The sequence below is a fragment of the Cricetulus griseus genome, chromosome 4, assembly GCF_003668045.3.
Source record: "Cricetulus griseus strain 17A/GY chromosome 4, alternate assembly CriGri-PICRH-1.0, whole genome shotgun sequence".
Classification (NCBI taxonomy): domain Eukaryota; kingdom Metazoa; phylum Chordata; class Mammalia; order Rodentia; family Cricetidae; genus Cricetulus; species Cricetulus griseus.
In genome coordinates, this window is record NC_048597.1 from 184,455,508 (window position 1) to 184,479,249 (window position 23,742).

Sequence of the window (23,742 nt, forward strand, 5' to 3'; positions counted from 1 at the left end):
CCATCCTGTGAGATGGAGACTTTCTGAAGCATTTTGTCATGGGGTGGGATTGTGCCTAGCCTTTTAGATGACTGGCATCAGCCAGGAGAGTTGATTGGCAAGCTGTGATGCCAGCTGTGGTGGTCTGCACTTGAGAAGCTGTTGAGGTGGTAGGGAAGAGACATGATACATGATACACTTAAAACAACTCATAGTGAAACAGTTATATCTTGTGTAAGGGGAGTAGAAAGGAAGTGATTTGCATGTATCTGGAATGACTTCATATATATCTTCATATATATTGATATTACTCAGAGATTACCAGAAGAAGGTACTAAGCAGAAGATCCAGAAGTGAATTGGTTTGGGGGGTGCCTGTTGACCCTTATTTGGTTAGTTGGCCAGCAATCTCTATTCAGACTCATTCCCCATTGGACAGATGATGCCAGCATCTGTCCCAGTTAGAGAAGGCTAAGCAAGAAAAGACTGCAGTGACAGCACAAGAACCCAGAGATGTGAGTCAGTGCTTAGAGCTGAGGGCTGCAGGGTAGTTGACATGGTCTTTGTGTGAAGCAATGGAGAATCCTGGTGGCGGAGTGTGAGGAAAGTTAGAGACCACTTTGATTTGCAAGATACGCATGTATATTTCAGTTGAGGGATAAAGCCAATGGAAATGAGACTTAAAAAAAAAACTAGAATAAACTGGAAACATCTCATTATTTTATTGTCACATTCCTGTTCCTCATCATTTATTAGGTTTCCCCTTCCAGCCACTGCAGGTGTATTTATGTCTTTTTTTTTTTTTTCTTGTTGTTGAAAAATAGTGATTCTCCTCTTTTCTGGTATTATAATAGAATTATATTTTATATTTTATCTTTTGGCAGTGTTCAGATAGTAGATTAACGGAAACATTAAGTTAGTTTTACTTTTAGAAAACTGAACTCTAACGTAGATAAAAAATGTGTTTACTACTTTCAGTCGACCTGATAAAAAGCAACAACGTATGGTAAATATTGAAAACTCCAGGCACCGAAAACAAGAGCAGAAGCACCTTCATCCGCAGCCTTATAAAAGGGAAGGTAAATGGCAAAAATACAGTCGCGCTAACGGAAGACACACGGCAAACCTTGAGATAGAATTGGGGCGGTTACCTTTTGACCCTAAATACTGATTCATGATTAAGTTAGGAGATGCGGATGCTTTCTACATTGTTGAAATTAAGATGAAATTCCCAAGACTTTTCATTTCTAAAAAAACTGGTTTGATGGCTTTCTATTGCGCAAAAGCAAAGCTTACTAACTTGCATTTCCCCGTAGCTTAGGTTTGTTTTAAAATTTTTTTTTCCTCTGGAAAAAAATAAAATGGTAGTTTTATTAAGGAAGTCAGGCATGAAACACTCTGCATGAAACAGGGCTTGGTTTGAGTAGCTGAGCTAAGAGCAAGCTCATTTCATGCAGGGCAGTAAGCGCCATCTTGAGGTGTGCAGTATGGCTTGAGTGAGCTGAGCTGGGACTCTCCTCTAACATATTCTACTCTTACGCTTTTGTCTCTCTGGGGGATCAAGAGCCCATTGGCTTGTGAAGAACTTGCTGACTTGTTCTTGTGAACGCTCTTGCACACCTGAACACTATGGAAGAACAATAAACTGCATCGTGAGGAAAACAAAAGGTCTCTTTCAAATCTGGTGTTCGCATTAGTGTTTTCTCAGAATGCCTCAATATGGTATATGGTACAGCTGTACCCAGTGGCTTCCTCTTCATTTCACGAATCACCTGAAGTTTCCCTCAGTTATGCCAACTTCTCTGTAGACGTCTTTACAGTTCAGTTCCCTCCTGTGTTGACTCTGCTGGTTAATCTTCGTTCGTAGACATGTACATGACTTCCAATTCGACCCTCTGGCCAATGAGTATGGAAGAAAATAGCAGTCCTCTCATAGCTCCCTGAAGTGAGGAAGGCATAGATCTCCTACAAGTAAATAAAGACATGTTTGCCAAGTGTGGTTTCAAAGAATTGTAGAGTTGCCAATTATAATTCCTCCTCTGTGACTTTTTTCTTCATGAATTCATGCAAGATTTCTCAGGAAAGGAGTGACTTGTGATAGCTAAACACAGTGAGTTAAAGAAGTAGGCTGATTTTTACTGGGGAAAGACCTATGGAACATGAGGGTTGCAATCACTAAATTTTGTCAACTTTACTGGATTAAGAAACCATTGGGGAGGGGCTGGAGAGATGGCTCAGAGGTTAAGAGCACTGGCTGCTCCTCCAGAGGACTGAGCTCAGTTCCCAGCAACCACATGGTGGCTCACAATCATCTATAATGAAATCTGGTGCCTTCTTCTGGTGTGCAAGCATGCATGCAGATAACTGTATACATAATAAATAAATTAAGAAACTACTGGGGAGCCAGGTGTTGGTGGCACACGCCTTTAAATCCCAGCACTCGGGAGGCAGAGGCAGGCGGATCTCTGGGTTCGAGGCCAGCCTGGTTTACAAAGCTACACAGAGAAACCCTGGGGGGTGAGCAGAGGTTGCTGACCAGGCATGAGGATCTGCACCCACATAGAAAGCTGGGCATGGTAGCTGGGTGCGGTGGCACTGCACATGTCTTTAGCCCTACCTAGCACTTGGGAGGCAGAGGTAGGTGGATTTCCATGAGTTCCAGGACAGCCAGGGCTACACAGTGAGACCCTGTGTAGGTAGACCCTGTTTCAAAAATAAGTAATCAGGCATGGTGGCACATACCTGTAGTCCTAACACTGGGTTATTGGAGTAGGGGCAGAGAGAGAGGAGTCTGGAGGCTGCTGGCAAGCCATAGTAGTTATGCTCCAGGTGAGAGACTAGGCTCAAAAAACGAGGGGGACAGGGCAGGGACAGGAGGAGGCATCAACTTGAGCGTCTGGCCTTTGCACATGTGTGTATACAGACATGCAAATACACATTGAAGAAACAAGACAGAGCAGCAATGAAGCACATTTGGTGAGTTTGTGTCTTTAAAGAATTGAGGGAACACCTGCCCTGAATGTGGGTGACACATTCCTGTGGGCTCTGGTCCAGTCTGAATGAAGAAAAGGGGACAGCAAAATGAACCAGGACATTCCCCCTTTTTGAGATGCTGTTCCATGTTCCACTGCAGCTGCAACTGGTAAGTTGCTCCCACCCAGCACCATGGCTCCCGCCATGATGGGACAGTGTCCCGAACCTGAGCCAGAATAAATCCTATCTCCATAAGTTGGTATTTGTTAGGTGTTTGGTCACAGCCATTAAAGGAGTAACTCATACAGAGGAGGGAAGGGATCGGTGAAGCAAATTGTTGCTAATTGTTAAAATGCTGAGTTGACTATTTCAAGTGGACGTACCTTCTCCAGAACACTGAAGGTGACCAAGTAAGTGGGCAGTGATGCATTGCTTCGAAACTCTTGTTGTAACCAGCTTAAGGGATTTAGGTAGAACATATCTGCTTCATCAAGATACTGAGTTTTTCCAGTCAAATCTGGGGGACACTGGAGAAACCTCATGGACAGAGGGCAGTGAACATGGCTGTGTAGAAAGGTCAAAATAGTTAAACGTCCCACATTTCCATATTGTTTCAGGCTGACCTTGAACTTGGGGGAGCTCAGGCAGAACTGCCTGCCTTACCTGTAGTAAGGAGTGGAGTGGCAAGGCATCATGATGAGCACGGAGACGGAAGCTGGGTCAGGACCCCTAGGGCAGGCTTGCTGAATGTGATTCATAACATCCAGAGTGCCTCTCTGATGAACTAGGCCAGTATAGAGGGCCAGCAGCACATTTGACAAAAGCAGGAAACTCACAGCTGCCTTCCGCCATGCCTTCAGGTGGGCTAGTGAGTATCCTGCATGGAGATGGGTGGTGGAATGGAGTGGAACATGACAGTCTTGCTTTTCTGTTACAGCAAATTCATTTGTATGTAATTTTCCATGCCAACAGTATAAGCCATGGTATTGTGTGGCAAATAGTGGATCAACCTCTCCTAGCACTCACTGCCATTGTGCTCTCAGGCAGGGACTAGCCTTTTTCTAGGGAGTCAGAGGTGTGTGGGGGGGAATGGCTGCCCAGTCTTAACTTGGCAGATAATACAGTCCGAGGGCATCTGATATCCTAAGATTTTTACAAAGGGATTTCTGAAATTTGAATGACGCCAAGAACAGCTGGAAGAACACAGTTATATGACTAACCTGGACTAAGATCCATGATTTTCTTATAAGGAGCAGCACCGCATGTTTGGTTATACCCAGTTAGATCCCACCACACATAGGTCTTTTTAGTTGCACGTAATATGGTGTAGTTCTCATACGCATAACTCCAAAGGCCTACTTTGCTTCTGTTGCCTGGCCCTAAAAAAGATGCTTCTGATTATGGTGCTGGGAGGTAGCTAAGCTTGCCTGGCTTCCATCTCATGCACAAGGCACAAACCACTCTATGTAAGTTAGCTGTTTGTATGTATGTGGGTTTTGTGTTTTGAGATGGGGTTTTACTATGTAGCCCAGGCTGGCCTCAAATTGAAGATCCTCATGCCTCAACCTCTCAAGTACTGGAATTACAGTTGTGCACTACCATGCTGATACATGTACTAGTAAGCTTACTACACTTAGTAATTCCATCTCCTGTACTGAACAGTGGCAAGGATTCCTTAAAAAAAAAAAAAAAAAAAAACAAGAAAACCAAGGTCACTAGGCAGTGGCAGCACATGCTTTTAATCCCAGCATTCCTGAGACAGGCCAGACAGAGCAAGTTCCAGGATGGCCAGGGCTACACAGATAAACCCTGTCTTGATAAAACAGACACCCCCAAGGTCAAGGGAAAATGCCCAGTACTTCTCTAGTATATTCTGCCATGCAGAAATACATGTTAACATTTACATTTTTGACTCTGCTGGGAAGGCTGTTAGTTCCTGTGTTTACTTGAGAAAAGAAATGGTAGTTAAGCTGGAGAACTAGTGTGGGAAGGACAGGGTTCCTGAGCTGTGTTGTGTCTAAACCTGAGTCACCGCCACAGGTGCCAGAAGTTTAGATTGCTGCTCTGTTAAGGAAATTAAGATGTATTTTCACTGACTACGAAGTCAATACTAAATCCTAAAAGAAAGATCTTATAGTGGAACTGTGAACATCAGACACCAAAATTAAGAGCATATACAGTGTTCAAGGTAGCACATAGCAGTTACATAGCAGTAATCCCAGCTAATAGGCTTAGGCGAGAGGGGTGCCAGTTCAAGGCTAGCCTGGATAACTTAGCAAGATCTTCAGGTTGAAGCAGTTGCTTTCAGGGATGAGGACTGGTATGCAACTTTGGTTTCTTTTGCCTCTAACTCCCAAGTGAAAGAATTACAAGTGTTATTTTTTTTTCCCTTTGAGACAGGATCTTTCCATGCATGTTAACCCAGGCTGGCCTTAACCTGCAATCCTCTGGCCTCGGCGATAGACTGCTGGAGTGCTGACAGGTGCCAGTTTCCCTGGCTTGTTGGCTTTAGAACACAGAGTCCGTCTTGAAGCAGTGCATGAGTAATGTTGATAGGCAGATCCAAACTCAGACCCAGTGCTCTGTCAGTGGGAAGCAGGGTCTCTACTGGCCAGGAGTAACCAGTCAACACCTAATACTTGCTGGTAGCACATCAGCACAGTGCATCTCAGCATTTCCACCTCCGGCAATAGCAACCCCTGGCTACTGGTAAGAAACCAGGATACAGGGCACACTATAAGGAACTCGTTATCCAGACATAGTCTTAAAGGACCAAGAGGCGTTCTGGCTAGGTTTTGTGCCCTATAGAGGGCAAAAGCCTTGCTGTTTTACCATCTCTTGAATCTGCCTGGCTTTTGACTTGCTGTGATCCAGAGACTGGTGGAAGGATCTGCAGATTTCAGGCCCAGGCCTCCTCCCCTCCCACTCTTCCCTTGGAACTCTGAAAACAGCATGTAAGAAGCTTCACCTGACCATCTGGGCAGTGGCAGGACTCAGGAGCTGATGTGTTCAGGCCCACACATCTAGAGCCCTTTCTCGTTCCAGTGCTTTGTCTGGTCCGTGTGAGTGAGCACGGCTGAGATGTGGCTTATAAGAATAATTGGCATTAAAAGTCACCAATTACACAGCAGTGACTGACAGTTACATTGATATGAAATCAGGGTAAATTAGGACACAAGAACAGTGTTTAGTTAAGACTTGACAGTTCTAAGGGAAGCTGTGCATGGTACAGCAAGCCTGGCATTCCATCATTGGTGGGGATGGATGATATAGTGAGATTGCTACATGTATGTTTTAGGCAAGTCAGACTCTGTCTTATCCCCTATCCCTGCCCCCCCCCAAAAAAAAGGTGGACTGGACTGGAGGGTGGATCCTTGTTTTATTTATGTTATATAGGAGAAAAGACATTTAGAAGCTAGGCAAGGTGGTTCACATCTATAATCCAAGCATTTGGTAGGCTGAGGCAAGAGAATGGACCCTGAGTTCAAAGCCAGCTGAATAATGAGATCTAGGTTAGCCCTGCCAGCATAATCAGACAACAAACACCCACAGATGATTAGATGACAAAAAGGAAACACTACAGTCACAGTGTAATTAGCAAAGTTTTCATTTAGCCTAGTTGGAAGTAAACAGCTCCTTGGGCCCTGACTGTCTCTTAATGTTTTATACTGTTTTGAGAGGATCTTGCTGTCAAAGCCCAGGCTGCTCTTGACTTGTGGCAGATCCTCCTGCCTTTCCCTCTCCAGTGCAGGGATTACAGCAATGCTGCCATGACTGGCTTATTTTAACGATTCTATCTTTTAGTGTATTCTGTATTAAACAAAACACTTACCACAGAACACCATGCAAAATGGTAAAACTGGATAGATAAACCTGAATTCTTTGTGGCCCAACATGCTACAATAAAGGATATTAAGGCAAATCATTAATTTCATACACATCTGAGAAATGAATGTATTTAAAATGAAATAAACATCTATTTATCAAGTATCTAAGATTGAATTCCTTTTTTTAAAAGATAACTTTGGTCTTCCTTTCTTGGTTTTTCCAGACAGGGTTTCTCTGTGTAGCTTTGGAGCCTGTCCTGGAACTCACTCTGTAGACCAGGCTGGCCTCGAACTCAAAGAGATCCACCTGCCTCCCGAGTGCTGGGAATAAATGTGAGTGCCCCCACTGCCCAACAAGATAACCGTTTTTCAATCATAGTTTACACTAGCCTCAAACTCTTCACACTTCCTACTTTAGTCTGTGTTGTTGGCACTGCTGGCATCACACCATACCTGGCTTCTGACTCAGGATTCATACTCCTTTTTTAAATAGAATGTGATTATGGTTAAACAATAATGTCAGAGTGAAATTATAATGCACAGTTACACTTAGAAAAAATTATATTACCAATTCAATTAAGTACTACTACTCAAATTTGCAATAGGGATACATTGATTAAAAAATATTCTAAGGGGTTGGAGAGATGGCTCAGTGGTTAAGAGCACTGACTGCTCTTCCAGAGGACCCAGGTTCAATTCCCAGCAACCACATGGCAGCTAACAAACTGTCTATAACTACAAGTCTGACACCCTTACACAGACATACAAGCCTGAAAACCACCAATGCAAATAAAATAAAAATAGATTTAAAAAATATTTTATAATGTTTATGTGTTGGGACGGGATGCTCATGCTGTAGGGGGCATTCCAAGGTCAGAGGACCAAGGAATGTGGGAGTCAGTTTTCTTCTACCATGTTGATTCTGCTGACACAGCTTAGGACGTCAGGCATGGTGGTAGGAGCCTCTGCCTGCTGAGCTATCTCACCAGTTCCTCATTTTTATTTCACAGACATGCACAAATAAGTAATTGTCTCTGACTGAACACCACATAATTACTACTGCTTTCATCCGGCATAATCTTACTGCTATATCCTAAGAAAGTAAAAACCTGCTTCTGAATAGTTTCATAATCTTAGGAACATTGAAACATTCACCTACTTGAACTAAAAGTCTTACCTGTACACCAGCAATGTCCACAGCACGGTCAGCAGTAGTATGTGCAGCCTCCTTGGGGCCAGAAAGCAGCCGTGAATGAAGAAGGGCAAGTGGGTTCCCAGGACAACTGGAAACCCTTGACTGAAGTACCAGTGCCATGGATGGGATCCATAAAAGGTCCCCAAATTCTGCAGCACGTTGAATTTCAAGAAATTAAACTGGACCAACGTCCACTGGTATAAGTGAAAGGGGGAAAAAAAATGGGTTAGTGTTAGAACCTGATCTTGGACCCAAGAGTATTTGACAGAATCATGATATTAAGTAGGAATCTAAAAACCAGGCAGCAGTCTTACATTAGTAATTCTGATTAATGATACAAATTCTTTTTAATAACTTGTCCCATCTATCTCATCTCTCTCCCCCTCCCCCAATTCATAACACAGGGTTTTCTGTGTATCCCTGGCTGTCCTGTAACCTGCTCTGTAGACCAGGTTTGTCTCAAACTCAGAGATCCACCTGCCTCTGTATCCTGGAGGCTGGGATTAAACATGTGTGTTACTACCACCCTGCTAATGATTTGTTTTTCTAAGTACTTGATGTATCTGTTGTTAACCTGTAAAAAGCTAGGTTTTAAGATTTAAGGTGGGGGCTGGGGAGATGGCTCAGGGGTTAAGAGCACTGGCTTCTCTTCCAGAGGACCTGGGTTCAATTCCCAGGACCCATGTGGAGGCTCACAATTGTCTGTAACCTCAGTTTCAGGGGATCTGACACCCTCACAGGACATACATGCAGGGAAAGCATCAATGCTCATAAAATAAAAAAGTTGAAAAAAAAAAAAGATTTAAGTTGAAGCTGGGTGGTGATGGTGCCTTTAGTCCCAGCACTCGGGAGGCAGGGTCAGGCGGGTCAGGCGGATTTCTGTGAGTTCAAGACCAGACTGGTCTACAAGAGCTAGTTCCAGGACAGCCTCTGAAGCCACAGAGAAACCCTGTTTCGAACGCCCACACAACCCCCAAAAAAAGATTTAAGGTGAATCTCATACATATTTTGGTACTGCAAGTTTTGTATTTAGAAGGTAGTTTTTAAATTTGATTTTTCTTTTAATTTTGTGTGTGTGTATGTGTGCGTGTGTGCAGTTATTCTTGGAGGTAAGAAGATATCCGATTCCTTGGAGCTGGAGTTCCAGGCAGTGTGAATAGTTCCTATGTGGGTGCTGGGGCTCCAGCTTGGGTCCTCTGCAAGAGCAGTATTTGCTCCTTACCGATGAGCCATCTTTCCAGGTCCAACGGAGGATCTTAAAAATCAGTTGGGCCAGCTGGGTGGTGGTTGCACATTCCTGTAATCCCAGCACTGGGGAGGCAGAGGCAGCCAGGTCTCTGAGTTTGAGGCCAGCCTGGGCTACAGAGTGAGTTCTAGGACATCCAGGACTACGCAAACCCTGTTTCAACCCCTGCTCTGGAGAAAAAAAAGAGAATCTATTCCATAAAGTTGCCCTCTCATCTCCAAACATCCTCCCTGACATGCATACAAATAATAAAGAATTAAATGTTTTTTCCCCCTCCAAGAAAGGGTCTCTCTGTGTAGCTTTGGCTGTGCTCGAACTAATAGTGATCCACCTGCCTCTGCCTCTGAACTGCTGTGATTAAGGGCACCACCGTCGCCTAGCTAAGAAATGAATTCTTTCTGAAAAAAAAAAAATTAAGCTGTTTTGCTTTAGACAGTGTTTCATGATGTAGTCCTGATTGGCCTTGAACTTGAGGTGTTTTTACTGCCTCCTCCTGAGTGCTAGAATTAGAGACATAAGCCACTACATCCTGCTTTAAAAATGACTTAGAAGAGGGCACGTGTGGCGCTCATGTTAACAGTTTTACTCTAATTCCTTATGCTGCCTTGTACAGTAAAATGCTCTCAGTTACAATTTGAATTGTAGCACAAAGTGGATACCAGTGACAGCAACAGTAACTCTGGTAAGCATCTTAAACACTCACTCATAGCCAGAACTGCTGCGAGCACTTTGCATGCAGCACCTCCCAGAACCTTTACTTAGGTGATCTAAGCCACAGTAATGTCCAAATAAGGTATAGCAGGAAAGTGTGAGATCTGCCAAGGTCTCACAGCTAATAATAATCTTTTAGGCTGCAATCAGAGTTATAACTCGGTATCAAGTGTGCCTTTCAGGGCCGAATACAAAGCAGTGAACGGCTACTGTCCACTGTATTGCAAACCAGATGATTGATGGACAGAGTTATTTTGGTGGACAGGATTTCTGAGTGACTAAGGGTCAAAATCATTATACATCAAACCACAGCAGAATATACCAGTAGTAATTAAATGGATTCCATTATAACTATAAAAAAAGATTTGCCTCTATTCTAAAATGTTAATGGGTCTGTTTGTGTTCTGATGGATGGGGTCTCTTGTAGTCTAACTCCACCTTCCTATACAGCTAGGGATAACCTTGACAGCCTGATCCTCCTGCCTCCTCAGTGTGGGATTGCTGGTGTGTACCACCACACCAGGCATGTGTCATCACACCCAGACTGAAATACAGAAGCACTAAAAGTCCAGCTTGAGGTTTCAGAACAGTAAAGGGCTAAAAATAGCCTTTAGCTTAATCTTATTTTTACTTACTTGGCCAAAAAAGATACGATCAATTATCAGAGACAAACTGAAGGTTATAAATCTGAAAAACAAAGTAGAATGGTTACTCACATTTGAGCCTGCTAGCTTCCAGTCCAGTACAAACCTCACTTTAAAAATGTTTTACAAGTTCACCAATTTTGGCTTTATACACTTTGAAAGATCTTTCATTGGTGAGAAGATGTACTTAAGCAAACTTAAAAAAAAAACCCACTATTTTATCTATTCTTGGATAATCAACCTGCCAACATAAAAATATGAAAACCTATTATTCAACATTCCAAATGTAATTGGCTCCAAGTACATTCGTTACAAGAGATCAACTTCCCAGACCCACTGCTGGCAGCTTCGTTGTCATCATGCTTCTAAGACTGGACTGTCTTCCTGTGTATGTGCTGCAGTTCATTCATTTACAATGCTGTGTGTGTGTAACTGTGTCTGTCACGCCGCTTTGTTCTGTTTTAGGACAGGACTCTCCATTTTTAGTTATTTAGAACACTGTAGCTACAGATAGTGTCATAGTTCCTATCAGTTGTCAACTTGTCACATCTGAGAGAACCACTACTGGGGAATTGTCTCCATCAGATTGCCCTGTGGCACGTATGTGTGGCATTTTCTTAACTGTTAACTTGATAATGTAGTGCCCAGCTCACTGTGGCTGGAGCCATCCTTGGGCCCATAGGTCTAGGCTATGTAAGAGAAGTAGCTGAGCATGCCCCAGGAAGCAAGCTGGTAGCCAGTGTTCCTCCGAGTTTCCTTTCTTCAGTTCCTCCAGTCTGCTTTGGCTTTGCTGGGTGGTGGACTATAATTGGCAAGCTGTAATTAACCCTCTCTTCCCCAAGTTGTTTTTGGTCAGTGTTTATTACAGCAACAGAAAGCTAACAAAAAGACATGGCCATATAACTTTGTTTTGTTTGCCTTGTTTTTCGAGACAAGGTGGCTGTCCTGGAACTCTTTCTGTAGGCCAAGCTGGCCTCAAATTCAGAGATCCATCTGCCTCTGCCTTCTGAGTGCTGGGATTAAAGGTGCGTGCCACCAGACTGGGCCAAACCATACAAACTTAAGTGTCCACAATATGTAGTTTTGTTGAGTAGACAAACTGCTGGTATAAACATTCAGTTGTTAAATATTTTGTTTTCCAATGTGGTGATTGTCATTTTACAGTGGGCTGGCAGTATTGAGAACTTAGAGGATGTAGGCTTAGAGGATGGCTATGATTTGATTAGGTCAGAAAATGAGTTGGAGTAATTAAAGATACAGAGAGTAAGCAGGGCACAACCCAACATAAGACTAACTTTGTCTCATTTCTACCTTGTGATTTCTTCTTGGGATTGTAGGTCATGAATGTATCTTTTAGCTTTTACATTTTTGCTAATCATCATTTCATTGTGATTATAAAGGATATTTTGTATGACTTGTCTCTTAAAACACATTGAGCCCAAGGTCTTGTGCATGATAGACAAGCACTGAGCCACTGAGTACAGCTAAGAATGTTTCTGTTTTGTTTTGAGCCTGAGTCTTACTATGCAACCCTGGCTGCCTAGAATTCATAAGAGATCTACCTACCTCTGCCTCCTGAGCACTGGGGTTAAAGATGTGTGCCACCACAGGGGCTGGAGAGAGGGCTCAGAGGTTAAGAGCACTGAATGCTCTTCCAGAGGACCTTAGTTCAATTCCCAGCAACCACATGATGGCTCATGACCATCTATAATGACATATGGTGCCCTCTTCTGGCACGTAGGCAGAAGGCTGTATATGTAATAAATAAATCTTTTAAAAAAGGAATTATTTATGTGTATGACTGTTCTGTGTGCATGTATGTATATGTATCATGTATGTGGCTTGTGCCCTCAGAGGTTAAAAATGAGTGTTGGGCCCCATGGAACTTAAGTTGTGGACAGTTGTTAAGTCACTATGAGGGTGCTAGGAACTGAACCTAGGTTTTCTGCAGGACCAACAGGTGTTTTTTAACCACCGAGACTCTAGCTTCCAAATTGGATATTTTTTAAGTAGCTGATAGGGTCTTTTATCATTTGTTTCCAGTTACCATTTTCTTGTAGTTTTCCATGTTTTGTGTCCTCTCTGGAAATGAGATTTGATTGATCATATGTATCGTAGATGCCATTTGGTCTGTGGCTTGCCCTTCTACCCTCTTTACAGCGAATCTGTTTTTGTTTTGTGCAGCTCTGGGGTCCACATGTAATCAGTCTATCACTGAGTTCTGCCTCCATTGCAAAGGCCCTCACAATCAAATGTATCAAGTTTTCCGTCCTGTTGGGGATGCTCTGGTCAGGTGGGTATTCTATTGGACCTGGCGGAGACACGGCTGTTTCAACTTACAGTAGTGGTCCTCAACCTTCCTAATGCTGCAAACCTTTAACACAGTTGCTCATGTGGTGGTGACCCCCAACCATACAGTTATTTTTGTTGCTACATGTATTCATAACTGTAATTTTGCTATTGTTATGAGTCTTTTTTTTTTTTTGTTTTTTCGAGACAGGGTTTCTCTGTGTAGCTTTGGAGCCTATCCTGGCACTCGCTCTGGAGACCAGGCTGGCCTCGAACTCACAGAGATCCACCTGCCTCTGGCTCCCGAGTGCTGGGATTAAAGGCATGCGCTACCAACACCCGGCTTTGTTATGAGTCTTAATGTAAATATGTAATATGCAGAATATCTGAAATGTAACCCCTGTGAGAGGGTCATTCAGCCCCTAAGGGGTCTAGACCCGAAGGTTGAAAGCCACTGCTTTACAGCGAGATCTATACTATTTTTAGAGATTTTCTTTTAACTTATGGTTGGAAGTAGGTTTAATTTTTTTTTTTTCTAAATCAGTTAGGTGTGGTGGTTCAAGGCTGTTATTCCAGAGACTGAATATTGGGAGACTGAGGCAGAAGGGGGTCTTTGAGTTCAAAGCCAGACTGGTTAATATAGCAAGTTCCAGGTTAAGGCCAACTCAAAAACAAAACAACAAAACAAAACAGGCCAGGCCTAGTGGGACATGTCTTTAATTCCAGCATTCAGAAGGTAGAGGCAGGCCTGGACTACATAGTGAGACCCTGTCTCAAAAAAAAAAAATCAAATCGAAATAAGAAACAACAAAAATGACTTTCTGTTTGTGGACCAACTCCTTGCTCTGCTGGGCAAGGTACACTCACTGCCTTGGAAGTCTACGTATGCTATACTAGGTGTCATAGCTGAGTGTTCACATACTGTTTAATAGTTCCTGGTCACTAGATTTGCTGATTTTAAATTTCTCCATGCTAACATCATGAAATCATATGACCAAAACTGTTATAAGGTCCTTAATAAATATAAAAAAAAATTAGGAAATGAAAGTTGAAATTCTAAGAAATAGACACCTTTGTTTAACTGAAATATGATACAGTTAATCAGTCTCATAAATCTAAAATGGGATACTGAGCCAACAAAATGGCTCAGTGGGTAAAGGTATTTGCCACAAAAGCCTGATGACCTGAGTTCACTTCCTGGAGCCCATATAGAGAGAAGAACCAGAGTCACCAAAGTACTCTGATCTCCACATATGTATGTCTTTCAGCATGCACATGTAGTGTTTAAAAAACAGAAAACACAGAGTTGGAAGTTTACTGACATTACATAGAGTAATTAGCTGAAGGATATAAAATCTTTCCCACAATCAGTCATTTACAGGTTAACAGATGTTATAGATGGGACCACAGCCGAACTTACCCTACAGGTAAAAGATGATGCAGGACCAGACAGAGCTTTCTCTGTTCTCGGTAGAAATGTCTGAAGAGTAGTGGCACCCATGGGATGAGAGCTGTGGGGCGGACTATGCAAGCCAGCGCAACCAGGAGTGAGTACTTGACACTAGGGACAAGGAGAGGTAGTTACAGGAAACTTGGAAATTGAGCTTCAAGTTAGTCGGCTATTACCACTGTGAAAGACCTTCAGTTTGGGGGCTTCTGAAATAGGTTCTTACTTACATAGCTCATGCTCATTTCATACTCAAACCTTCCTGCCTCCTCCTCCTCCTCCTCTGTTTTGTTGTTTTTTTGAGACAGGGTTTCTCTGTGTAATAGTCTTATTTGTTCTGGAACTCGATTTGTAGACCAGGCTGACCTCAAACTCACTGAGATCACCTGCCTCTGCCTCCCAAATGCTGTGATTCAAGGTGTGCAGCATCACTGCCCAGCCAGATTCTTCTTAATACTAATTGCATGTGTTATAAAATCTTCTTAATATTAATCATATGTGCTATAAAATCTACTCAACTTTAATGCTGCTCTCTTGACAGAAAACTAATAAACATTCCTAAGCAGTTATGCCAAAAATTACACAAATCCTCTCTTTAAGACGAAAATGCAGCAGGGCAGTGTGGCACATGCCTTTAATCCCAGCACTTGGAAGGCAGAGACAGATGAATCTCTGTGAGTTCGAGGCCAGCCTGGTTTACAGAATGAGTTCTAGGACAGCCAGAGTTGTCTGGAAAAATACCAAAAAAGAAAAGAAAATGCAGACCTTTAAGGAAATACCATTATTCAGTGATGGCCTTCTGAATAAATATGACTTTGTCCTTGTAGAGCAGAGATGCAGCCTAATGGAAGAGCAATCCAAGCACTGCTCACAAAAAGGTAGGTTTTTTTCTTTTATCAAAATTAAGTAAATTCTATTCACCTGAAAGACACACAGGGTGTGTGTAATTACTGATGTGTGAGTGGAGACCGAGACAGGGGGATCAGGAGTTCAAGGTGAGGCCGAGCAGTTCAGTGAGTCTTCAAGTGTTGGGATTATAGGCATGAACCACCATGCCCAGACAATTTTTGTTTGTTTGTTTGTTATGTAGCCCAAGCCGGCTTCAAACTTGCTATCTAGAAGATGCTGGCTGTTAACCCCTGATCCTCCTGTGCCTCCCAGTGTTGGCATTACAAAAGTATTAGACCACTGTGTCCAGACAGGGTCAATGATGTTTAACCTACCCGAAGTTTCTCAAACTGAATGTGACATATTCAAAGGCAAAGTTGGTGGTGCGACCACAAGTGGATAGGGCCTAGCTAGGTCTCATCATGCCAAAGACTCTAAAACAGGGAGGTAGAGACCTCAGGCTATAAAGCACAACAAAACAGCCCATTCCTCCAAACAGTCTACATCTTCTAATTACCTTACATGACTGAAAAATCCGAATTCTCTCCCAGGCTCAGGACACCAAGATGTCCTCAAGACTGAGAAGCCATTTTCTGTATCTTTACTTTTTAACTTATTGTAGCCTCCATCATATTTACAGTGACCCAAATCTAATGCAGAAACGATCTTAGTGGAACGTGGTGACAACACATGCCTTTAGTTCCAGCACTTGAGAGGCAAAGACAAGCTGCTCTCAGAGTTCAAGGCCAGCTGGTCTACATAGTGAGTTTTACGATAGTGAGGACTACAAAGTGAGGCCCTGTCTTTAAAAAAGAAAGAAAGAAAGAAAGAGAAAGAAAGAAAAGAGAAAAAGGGAAGAAATAATCTTCATATAAGACCCAAGCCTGTCTCTCTCAGTTCTTTTTTTTTTTTTTTTTTTTTTTTTGAGGCAGGCTCTCTATGTGGCCTTGGCTTTCCTGGAACTTGCTACTTAGACGAAGCTAGACTCAAACTCAAGAGATCTGCCTGCCTCTGCCTCCATAAGTGCTGGGACTAAAGCTGGGTATGTGCCAGTACATTCTTTTGAAATCAGGTTTAACTCTGGTAACTTTCTATTATGTGTAGACTAAAAACCAAGGTGTGGAGCCTGGTCCCATCCCAGCCGCATCCTGCTTGTTCCTCCCTCCTTCCCACACACTTGCTCCCCACACACGTGCCTAGCACCTGCCGCCCTCTCAGCTCTCTCAGCTCCAGTTTTTTGCTTGCCATTCAGATCTGCTGACCCTCACCCATGCTGGTCAGCAGACCTGCAGGAACACTCAGCCTGCCTTGCTAATGATTGCTTTAGGGAACCAGAAGGCAGTCACAGTATGAGTGAGATTACTTATTCTCCTGGCTGACTCCTTGCCATTGCTAAGGGCTAGCAAAGCCTGTCTCCCATGGGGACCTTCAAGTAGAGCTTTACAAGGACCCCAGTACTCTTTCCTCTAGTCCCTTGGAGCTCACTGATAATAGACTGCTACTTCACTGGTCACTACAGGATTTCCTAAGCACTGTCTACGCTTTGTAACCAGCCCTTTCATTAGGTTTACCATGCAGTGTGACTGTTTTGTTTCCTGTTACACTAATCAAAAACCGTTGGTCCTTCTAAGTCCCATGGACACATGGGGATCTACGCGGTATAACATGTCGATACTGAGGGGTTTTGTGTGAACTAATTAACCGTCTTACCTGTTCATGGACCTTGAACCTTCCAGTGGATAGTAGAAAAGGGCGATTGCAGTGAGGGCAGTCTCCATGGTGTTCGTAAGGGTTCGGGTACAGCAGTACCACGTGAACCAAGAGCACAGCTGGCAAAAAAACTAAAAATTCAGGAGTGAGTACAGTGCAGTAGGAAATGGGAAGCTAAGTGTTATCTTCTGCTGAAAGCACGAGCCCAGATGCTACAGAAGCTACGTCAAAGAGGACGTGTCTGAAAAGTAGACATGGCCATACACTTCTTAACCAGTGCCACACAGCGCCCTGACAGCAGATTTGCATTTCTTAATGCTAACTTAGCAGTGCTTTCTGATGGTTTGCACCTGTTAATGAAATACCTGACACACAGACATGGATGGTGAAGGTCCTAGAGGACTGACACTCCTAACTACATCAGCCAGCCAGTGCTCCACCTCCTACCTCACAGGCATCTATTCATATTGCTTTGGAAATGCTGCCCTATTTCTTCTTCTGCCTCCTCCTCTTCTGTGTGTGTGTATGTATATAAATATATGTATGTATATAAATATATGTATGTACACACACATACATATATATTTAAGAGTAAGTATTTTGCTATATAGTCAAGGCTGACTAGGAAGTTGCTTTGAGCATGTTAGTCTTGAACCAGTCAGCATCTGGCCTCCATATTTCTTTTATGGGTGGGGGCAGGGCTTCACACATTCCAGGCCAAATGTCCTGCAACTGAGCTACAGCCTTTGCCCTGGCTCCCATATTTCTTGGTGAAAAATTAAGAGAAGAGAGAAAAACAACAGTATCATGACGCATTAAATTTCAATCTGAAAACTAAGTAAAATTAGTTTTCCTGAAGAACATGGAAACCAAAGTATCAGAAGTCTACAAAACCATCTTTAGAAGGAATTCCTTGTTAAATCAACACACGGCTCTTCCCATCTCTCTTAAAAGAGCTTTATAAAAGTTTTTGATTAAAAAACAAAAACAAAAAACACCAACAAAAAAACCCCAAAGCAGACGGGCAGTGGCAGTATACGCCTGTAATCCCAACACTTGGGAGGCAGAGGCAGGTGGATCTCTGTAAGTCTAGGACTAGCCTGGTGTACAAATAGTGTTTCAGGATAGCCAGGGCTATTACACAGAGAAACTCTATCTTGAAAAACAAACAAACAAAAAACAAGCAAAAAAAAAAAGGTTCCAATTTTCATGATGGGAAAGGATTTTCTTTAAGAACTCAGAGAGGAGATCTCAAAGGTGGGCTGTGATCTTTGCTACCATTTCATGTGTGCCTTTGACAGTGTATGTAAAACAAAAACAAAACAGACAGTTGCCATGGGGCTGACTTTGTATCTGAATCAATTAGCAAGGACTTAAAACTAATTTTCTTTTTACAGTGTAAAAAACAAAACAGACCAACGGGCTAAGAGCACTTAATGCTCTATCAGAGGATAGGAATTTAGGTCCTAGCACATCCCCCCCCCCAAAAAAAAATACATGCTGCAGGGGATCCCATGCCCTCTTCTGGCCTACATGGGCACCACATACAGACACATAGAAAATAAAACACATCTTACAATGTAAGCGAACATAATGTCTGTACAAGTATGCCCTTTCTCCAGGTTACTAATACATCATGGTCCAGAAATGTATTAGTGAATGGGAAGCTTGGTATTTAAAATGTATTTTCTGATAGAAACAAAATCAGTAGTTCAGTATATGGTTCGTGAAGACAGAGTCAAGTAAGGAAACAATGGTACTACACAATCCAGTCACCCACTGGGGTGTAGTTTGACTGGGAGATGCAAGCATTAATATCCAATCCTAAAATAAACCAATGGTGCATGCATGCCTTTAATCCCAGCACTTGGGAAGCAGAGGCAGGAGGGTCTCTGTTAATTTTTAGGTCAGCCTTTTCTACATAGTGAGTTCCAGGACAGCTAGGGCTATGTAGAAAGATCCTGTTTCAAAAACAAACTAAAAAAAAACCCCACAAGAAATCAGCCTATTGACAAGATGCTTTCCCAGGCCATGCGCTCCCCCCCTTCCACAAGACCAGTTCCTTCAGGCTCCCAGCTAGGGCTGTGCTTCAGTGCAAAGAGCTTTTTCAGCCAATCCTCAGGGCTAGGGGTTGAACAGGGACACAAGCTGTAAAAGCAGCTTCCAGAGTGTCCAAAGACTAAGGAAAGAGATGAGGAGTCTTGACAGCTTAGAGGCCCAAGCGCTTCCATAGCTGACTTCTGGGATTCAGCCTGTCTCATGTGGGGCTCAGTCAGGAGATAGCATGTACCAGATTTTACTGTTTTTAACTATGGAGGAATTTCCACGAAGTTCCATGGGCCAGCTGTTTTAGGAACCATTTGCCCCACACACACACGCTCTGTATCGAATGGTGTCTAAAGTGTTTGGACTTACCACCCATCGAGCCACTTGCTGGTTTCCCACTTGCTTCATGAGCGAGTAAAGTCTTACGTCAGCTACAGCAGAGAGAAGAGCTTGGGCCAATCTGGGAATCCAGATCTTTGTAGTTAAAAAGAAAAAGGGTTGTTAAGCACATCATCCCAACTCACAGTGAACTACCAGTTTACTTCTCCCTGTTCGCCCATACGCTTGTGGCATGTGTTTAGCTTGCCGCCTCTTGCTTGCAACCCCTACCCCATTCCCCGTCTTTTGGCAAGCCTTTGCTGTGTAGCCCAGCTGGCTTTGTCTTTGCTTTTCCTGCCTCAGCACCCCCAAGTATTGGGATTTACAAGTGTGAAGCACCATACCCCACTTACCCATTTTTATATTTATGTATACCTTACAACACTGATTATCTTTTGTAGTAGTTGGTATTGAACCTAGGGCCACATGCATTTTAGGCAAGTGCTCTACCACCAAGAGCTCCTCTTGGACAGCTTGCAAACCATTTTATTGTGTTAAGATTCTATTTTAGAAGCATATTTGTTTTCATGAGTATACAGTAGGTTTTGTTTTTATGTCAAGCATTCACAGTACTGTGTGCTGGGTATCAATAGCAAGTACTTTACGTGTATCAACTCATTCCTTACTACAATCTGCTGAGGCAGGAACCGTCTAATACACGAAGAGACCAAGGCACAGGGAGGTTAGGCGATGTGCCTAAGGCGCTAGACCTAGTTAGCATCGGTGTCTGGATTCAGGTCAAGTGACTCTCCAGCCACTCACTTTGTCTTTTTATGTAAGTTTTTAATTTATGTTTAAATATATTGAAGAGTTCTATATCACAGTGTCTTTGGTACAGTGGGCTTCCAAGATAAGGCTGGGCTTTAGCAACAATAGCCTTTTAGAAACAAATTTTGTGATACTAAGACCGTCAGTTATTACCAATGAAGTTTTGAAAAAGAAATTCATCTGTATTTAACAATTTCGGTCACTTTAATTTAAACTTACCAGTAACTGAACACTGTCTTTCCCCAAAAGATGCAGAATCTTGTAAATGCTTGCAAAGATGAGGGGGTAAGTATAACCCCTCAGCCTCTCCGTCCATTCCCAGGTTAGATAGCCATATTTACTAATATCAAGGTCCAAGTGTCAAATAGTACTGAAACAAATTAATTTCTACTTCCATATATAAAGCAATACTTTTTTTGACAAAGAACTTTTAAAACAGTTTTTTTTTTTTTTTTTTTTTTTTTTTTTTTTTTGTGTGTGTGTGTGTGTGTGATAGTAGGAATTCAGTCTCTAGCCTTGGATATGCTAGGCAAGTAATATACCACTAAACTGCACCCTAATTCTTAAAACACAGGGTTTTATATTGAATATTGAATATTTGGTCAACTAAAGTCTTAATTTCCTCAAGTTAGAAATGTGTTTCTCCAGCCAGCATGGTGGCTCATGCCTTTAATCCCAGCACTCAGGAGGCAGAGGCAGGAGAATCTCTTCGAGTTTGAGGCCAGCCTGGTCTACAGAGTGAGTTCCAGGACAGCCAGGGCTACACAGAGAAACTCTGTCTCCAAAAACAAAAAGCAAAAAAGAAACCATAAAGGATATCTGAAAACCATGTGGTGTGCAACTTCAAGAGACTGCCAGTACTCATCAGGAACAAAACTTGTCTGGACTAAGAAGCAGTTAAATATTCGCAGAGCAATGGTAAATAAGACCAGGTAAATGTTTTCTCCAAGAAGATCTGAAAAGCAAATGAAAGCAGTGATTGTGGCATTAAAGTCAGGTAGCTCCTCTTTCAAATATTCAACTGTGATGTCCCTGGCTCTGGCTCCTGATATTAAGGCCCTCCACACCACTCCACAAATGTCATCTAGCTCAGAGTGGGACTCTTGCCTGCTTGAGGTCCAGAGTGTGTTCTCTAACAATGTATGGGGAACCCACAAATACCTTCCACCACCACAAAAACCACCCCCCCAAAAAACCAAACAAAAAAAACCAACAACAACAAAAAAACAGACACACACACACACACACACACACACACACACACACACACACACACGCGGGGTGTGGGGAGAGAGAGAGAGAGAGAGAGAGAGAGAGAGAGAGAGAGAGAGAGAGAGAGAGAGAGAGAGAGAGAGAGAGAGAGAACGAGAACCACTGGTGATTCCTTTCCAAACCTCTGTTTTACATGTGAGGAAGCTAAGGATCAGAAACTAAACTGCTTTGCCCAAAATGAAAATGCTGGCCTGCAGGAAGATCTCTGTGAGTTCGAGGTCAGCCTCGTCTGCTTAGTGAGTTCCAGGACAACCAGGACTGTTACAGAGAACCCCTGTCTTGAAAAACCAAACAAACAAAAACTGCTGTTACTGACTAGGTAGTATTCAAACCCAGGCAGGCAGGCCGGCCAGCCACCTCCAAAGTTTGCTTTTTCCAAGTGGGCAGGCAGCCTGCAAGCCGAATACTACTTTAGCTGTTAACCGTGACCGGGGCGGGGATCAGATCTTATGTTAAAATCTGTCATGCCATGTGTGATGGTGTCATCACCACAAGGCAATGGGGAGACTGAGGCAGGAGAATTGAGGCAGGTTCAAGCACAGCCCGCACCACACAGCAAAGACACTATCCAGGGAACCTCAGCTAGTTCCCACCCACCGCGGTGCTCAGCCGCCCGCCAAGCCGCAGGTGCCGGGAGCCGTGCATTCTGCGGAGCACCCGGCACTCACCACGGCGCCGAGAGCGCTTCTCCTGCGTGTTCACGTATAGCGTGGACTTCCTCTTCCGCAACTTCATCTCTCCGGAGCGGCTGTGGAGACTGCAGAGGGCCGGGCCATGGTCTCCGGCCTCGGGCTCCATCCCCTCCCAGCCACCTGCAGCCGGCGCGGAGCTTGCCCCTCACCTTCTTGCAGGCGGACGCGCACCACTAAAATTGGGCCCCGGGAGCCACCGTCGTGGGACGGCTCCGGCACAACCACAGCCGGAAATGCGGCCGGAAGCGGCTGAGTAGTGCGGGAACATCACCTATGTCCCTGCAGTTCGGTCCTGGAAAAGACGAAAGTAAAGACGGGACGTTTTACTGCCCCCGGCACCTCGCCGGCCCGCCGAGGAGGCGCGTGGAGGTAACAGAGCGGAGGGAGGCAGTGAAGTGCTGAGAACCTGCCCCCGGGGGACCACGGCGCTCACCCCACACGCGGCGCGCCTGGGTCCTCGCGTGGGAACGCTTTCCTCGAGGTTCGCACAGTGACCGGAGAAAGAGTCACACGTCAGTGACGAATACAGCGCTCTGCCCGCGTGTCTGCCTGCACACCAGAAGAGGGCACCAGGTCTCACTGCAGATGGTTGAGAGCCACCGTGTGGTTGCTGGGAACCGAACTCAGGACCTCTGGAAGAGCAGCCAGTGCTCTTACCCTCTGAGCCCCGTGTCAGTGCATTTTTTATTATTAATACGTTTTCCGACACCCAGGGGATTTCTCTGTTCCGAATTATATACTTTCTCATCAATGTAATTTTTTTTTCTTGAGTTGATCTCACCATATAGATTAGTTTGGCCTTGCACTAAAAAAACACCTCCCGTCCCTGCCTCATGAGTGCTGGGGTTTAATGCGTGCACTACCACACTCGACCTCATCTATTTATTTTTGTGACCGAGTGTCACTGGCTGGCCTGGAACTTGGTATGTAGACCAGGCTGGCCTCAAACTCACAATACCCTCACGCGTATTGGGATCAACGTGTGTGCCACCGTGCCCAGCATTTTAAAAAGTAGTTGGTGGGAGCTGGAGAAATAATGTTTCAGTGGTTAAAAGCACCCACAGCACTTGCAGAATCTCCCCCCCCCCCCCCGTTCCGATTCCCAGTAACCACACACTGGCTCATTGCCTCCCGGGGCAGCAGGCATGCATGCCCTTGCATATACGTACATGAGAATGACCACTCATGCACATAAGATAAAAATGAATCTTTTAAAAGTGCGTTGGATGAGTCACAATAAGTGGGAACGTCTTTGCTTCGGGCCGAAGATGCCCTCTGCCAACATTGTTAGCTTTTGGGGTCGTAGAAGGGAAGGGTCTGTTATTGCATCTCGGGATTTTACCTAATAGTTATAAAAGATGTTTGGTCACGCCGGGCGTTGGTGGCGCACGCTTTTAATCCCAGCACTCGGGAGGTAGAGGCAGGCAGATCTCTGTGAGTTTGAGGCCAGCCTGGTCTACAGAGCGAGTGCCAGGATAGGCTCCAAAGCTACACGGAGAAACCCTGTCTCGAAAAACCAAAACCAAAAAAAAACCCCAAAAGGTGGGGGGAGGATTACTGAACAAACTGAGGTTCAGAAGACTCAGATTTAACAACAACAAAAACAAACAATAAACCACTACATGATAAACAGTTTCAGATGACCTCTGGATTTTGTACCGTTTTTTGTTTTTAAACT

The 23,742-nt window shown here is 43.8% G+C and overlaps 2 protein-coding genes across 10 annotated transcripts in view; one reads left to right on the forward strand and one right to left on the reverse strand.

Annotated features, from left to right (window-relative positions):
• Positions 1 to 23,742, forward strand: part of Ccpg1 (cell cycle progression 1) — a 57,762-nt gene that overhangs the window by 31,558 nt on the left and 2,462 nt on the right. For 2 of the 4 annotated variants that reach the window (XM_027411166.2, XM_035443801.1), the window contains 3 exons: positions 957 to 1,057; positions 12,759 to 12,867; positions 15,138 to 15,188. In XM_027411166.2, coding sequence (XP_027266967.1) covers positions 957 to 1,057; positions 12,759 to 12,867; positions 15,138 to 15,188 — 261 coding nt within the window. Of the gene's footprint in view, positions 1 to 956; positions 1,058 to 1,542; positions 1,989 to 12,758; positions 12,868 to 15,137; positions 15,189 to 23,742 lie in introns of those variants that run through there. The other 2 variants (XM_035443803.1, XM_035443802.1) reach the window with 2 other exon arrangements.
• Pigb (phosphatidylinositol glycan anchor biosynthesis class B) lies at positions 677 to 22,615 on the reverse strand. 6 transcript variants are annotated; one of them, XM_027411171.2, is made up of 14 exons: positions 22,498 to 22,615; positions 22,041 to 22,356; positions 20,920 to 21,055; positions 20,320 to 20,437; positions 19,324 to 19,428; positions 16,909 to 17,039; positions 14,284 to 14,424; positions 10,566 to 10,617; positions 7,956 to 8,167; positions 6,784 to 6,848; positions 4,172 to 4,330; positions 3,615 to 3,828; positions 3,335 to 3,515; positions 677 to 1,943 (listed from the first exon to the last, which is right to left on the reverse strand). In XM_027411171.2, the coding sequence occupies exons 2-14, from the start codon at positions 22,168 to 22,170 to the stop codon at positions 1,800 to 1,802; spliced, it is 1,788 nt and encodes a 595-aa protein (XP_027266972.1). In that variant the 5' UTR covers positions 22,171 to 22,356; positions 22,498 to 22,615; the 3' UTR covers positions 677 to 1,799. The 6 variants fall into 6 exon arrangements, with proteins under 6 accessions (XP_027266972.1, XP_027266975.1, XP_035299696.1 ...); XM_027411174.2 differs by lacking the exon at positions 22,498 to 22,615 and adding an exon at positions 21,537 to 21,650 and having other exon boundaries at positions 22,041 to 22,180; XM_035443805.1 differs by lacking the exon at positions 22,498 to 22,615 and adding an exon at positions 21,495 to 21,650 and having other exon boundaries at positions 22,041 to 22,180.

Excerpts from the sequence above, each read along its gene's own strand:
- Pigb (XM_027411171.2), bottom strand. The coding sequence starts at position 22,170 with ATGGAGCCCGAGGCCGGAGACCATGGCCCGGCCCTCTGCAGTCTCCAC. Across the intron at positions 8,168-10,565 it reads ATCGTATCTTTTTTGGCCAA|TGGACGTTGGTCCAGTTTAA; the intron begins GTAAGTAAAAAT and ends CACTTATACCAG. Across the intron at positions 1,944-3,334 it reads CCTTCAGTGTTCTGGAGAAG|GAGATCTATGCCTTCCTCAC; the intron begins GTACGTCCACTT and ends ATTTACTTGTAG.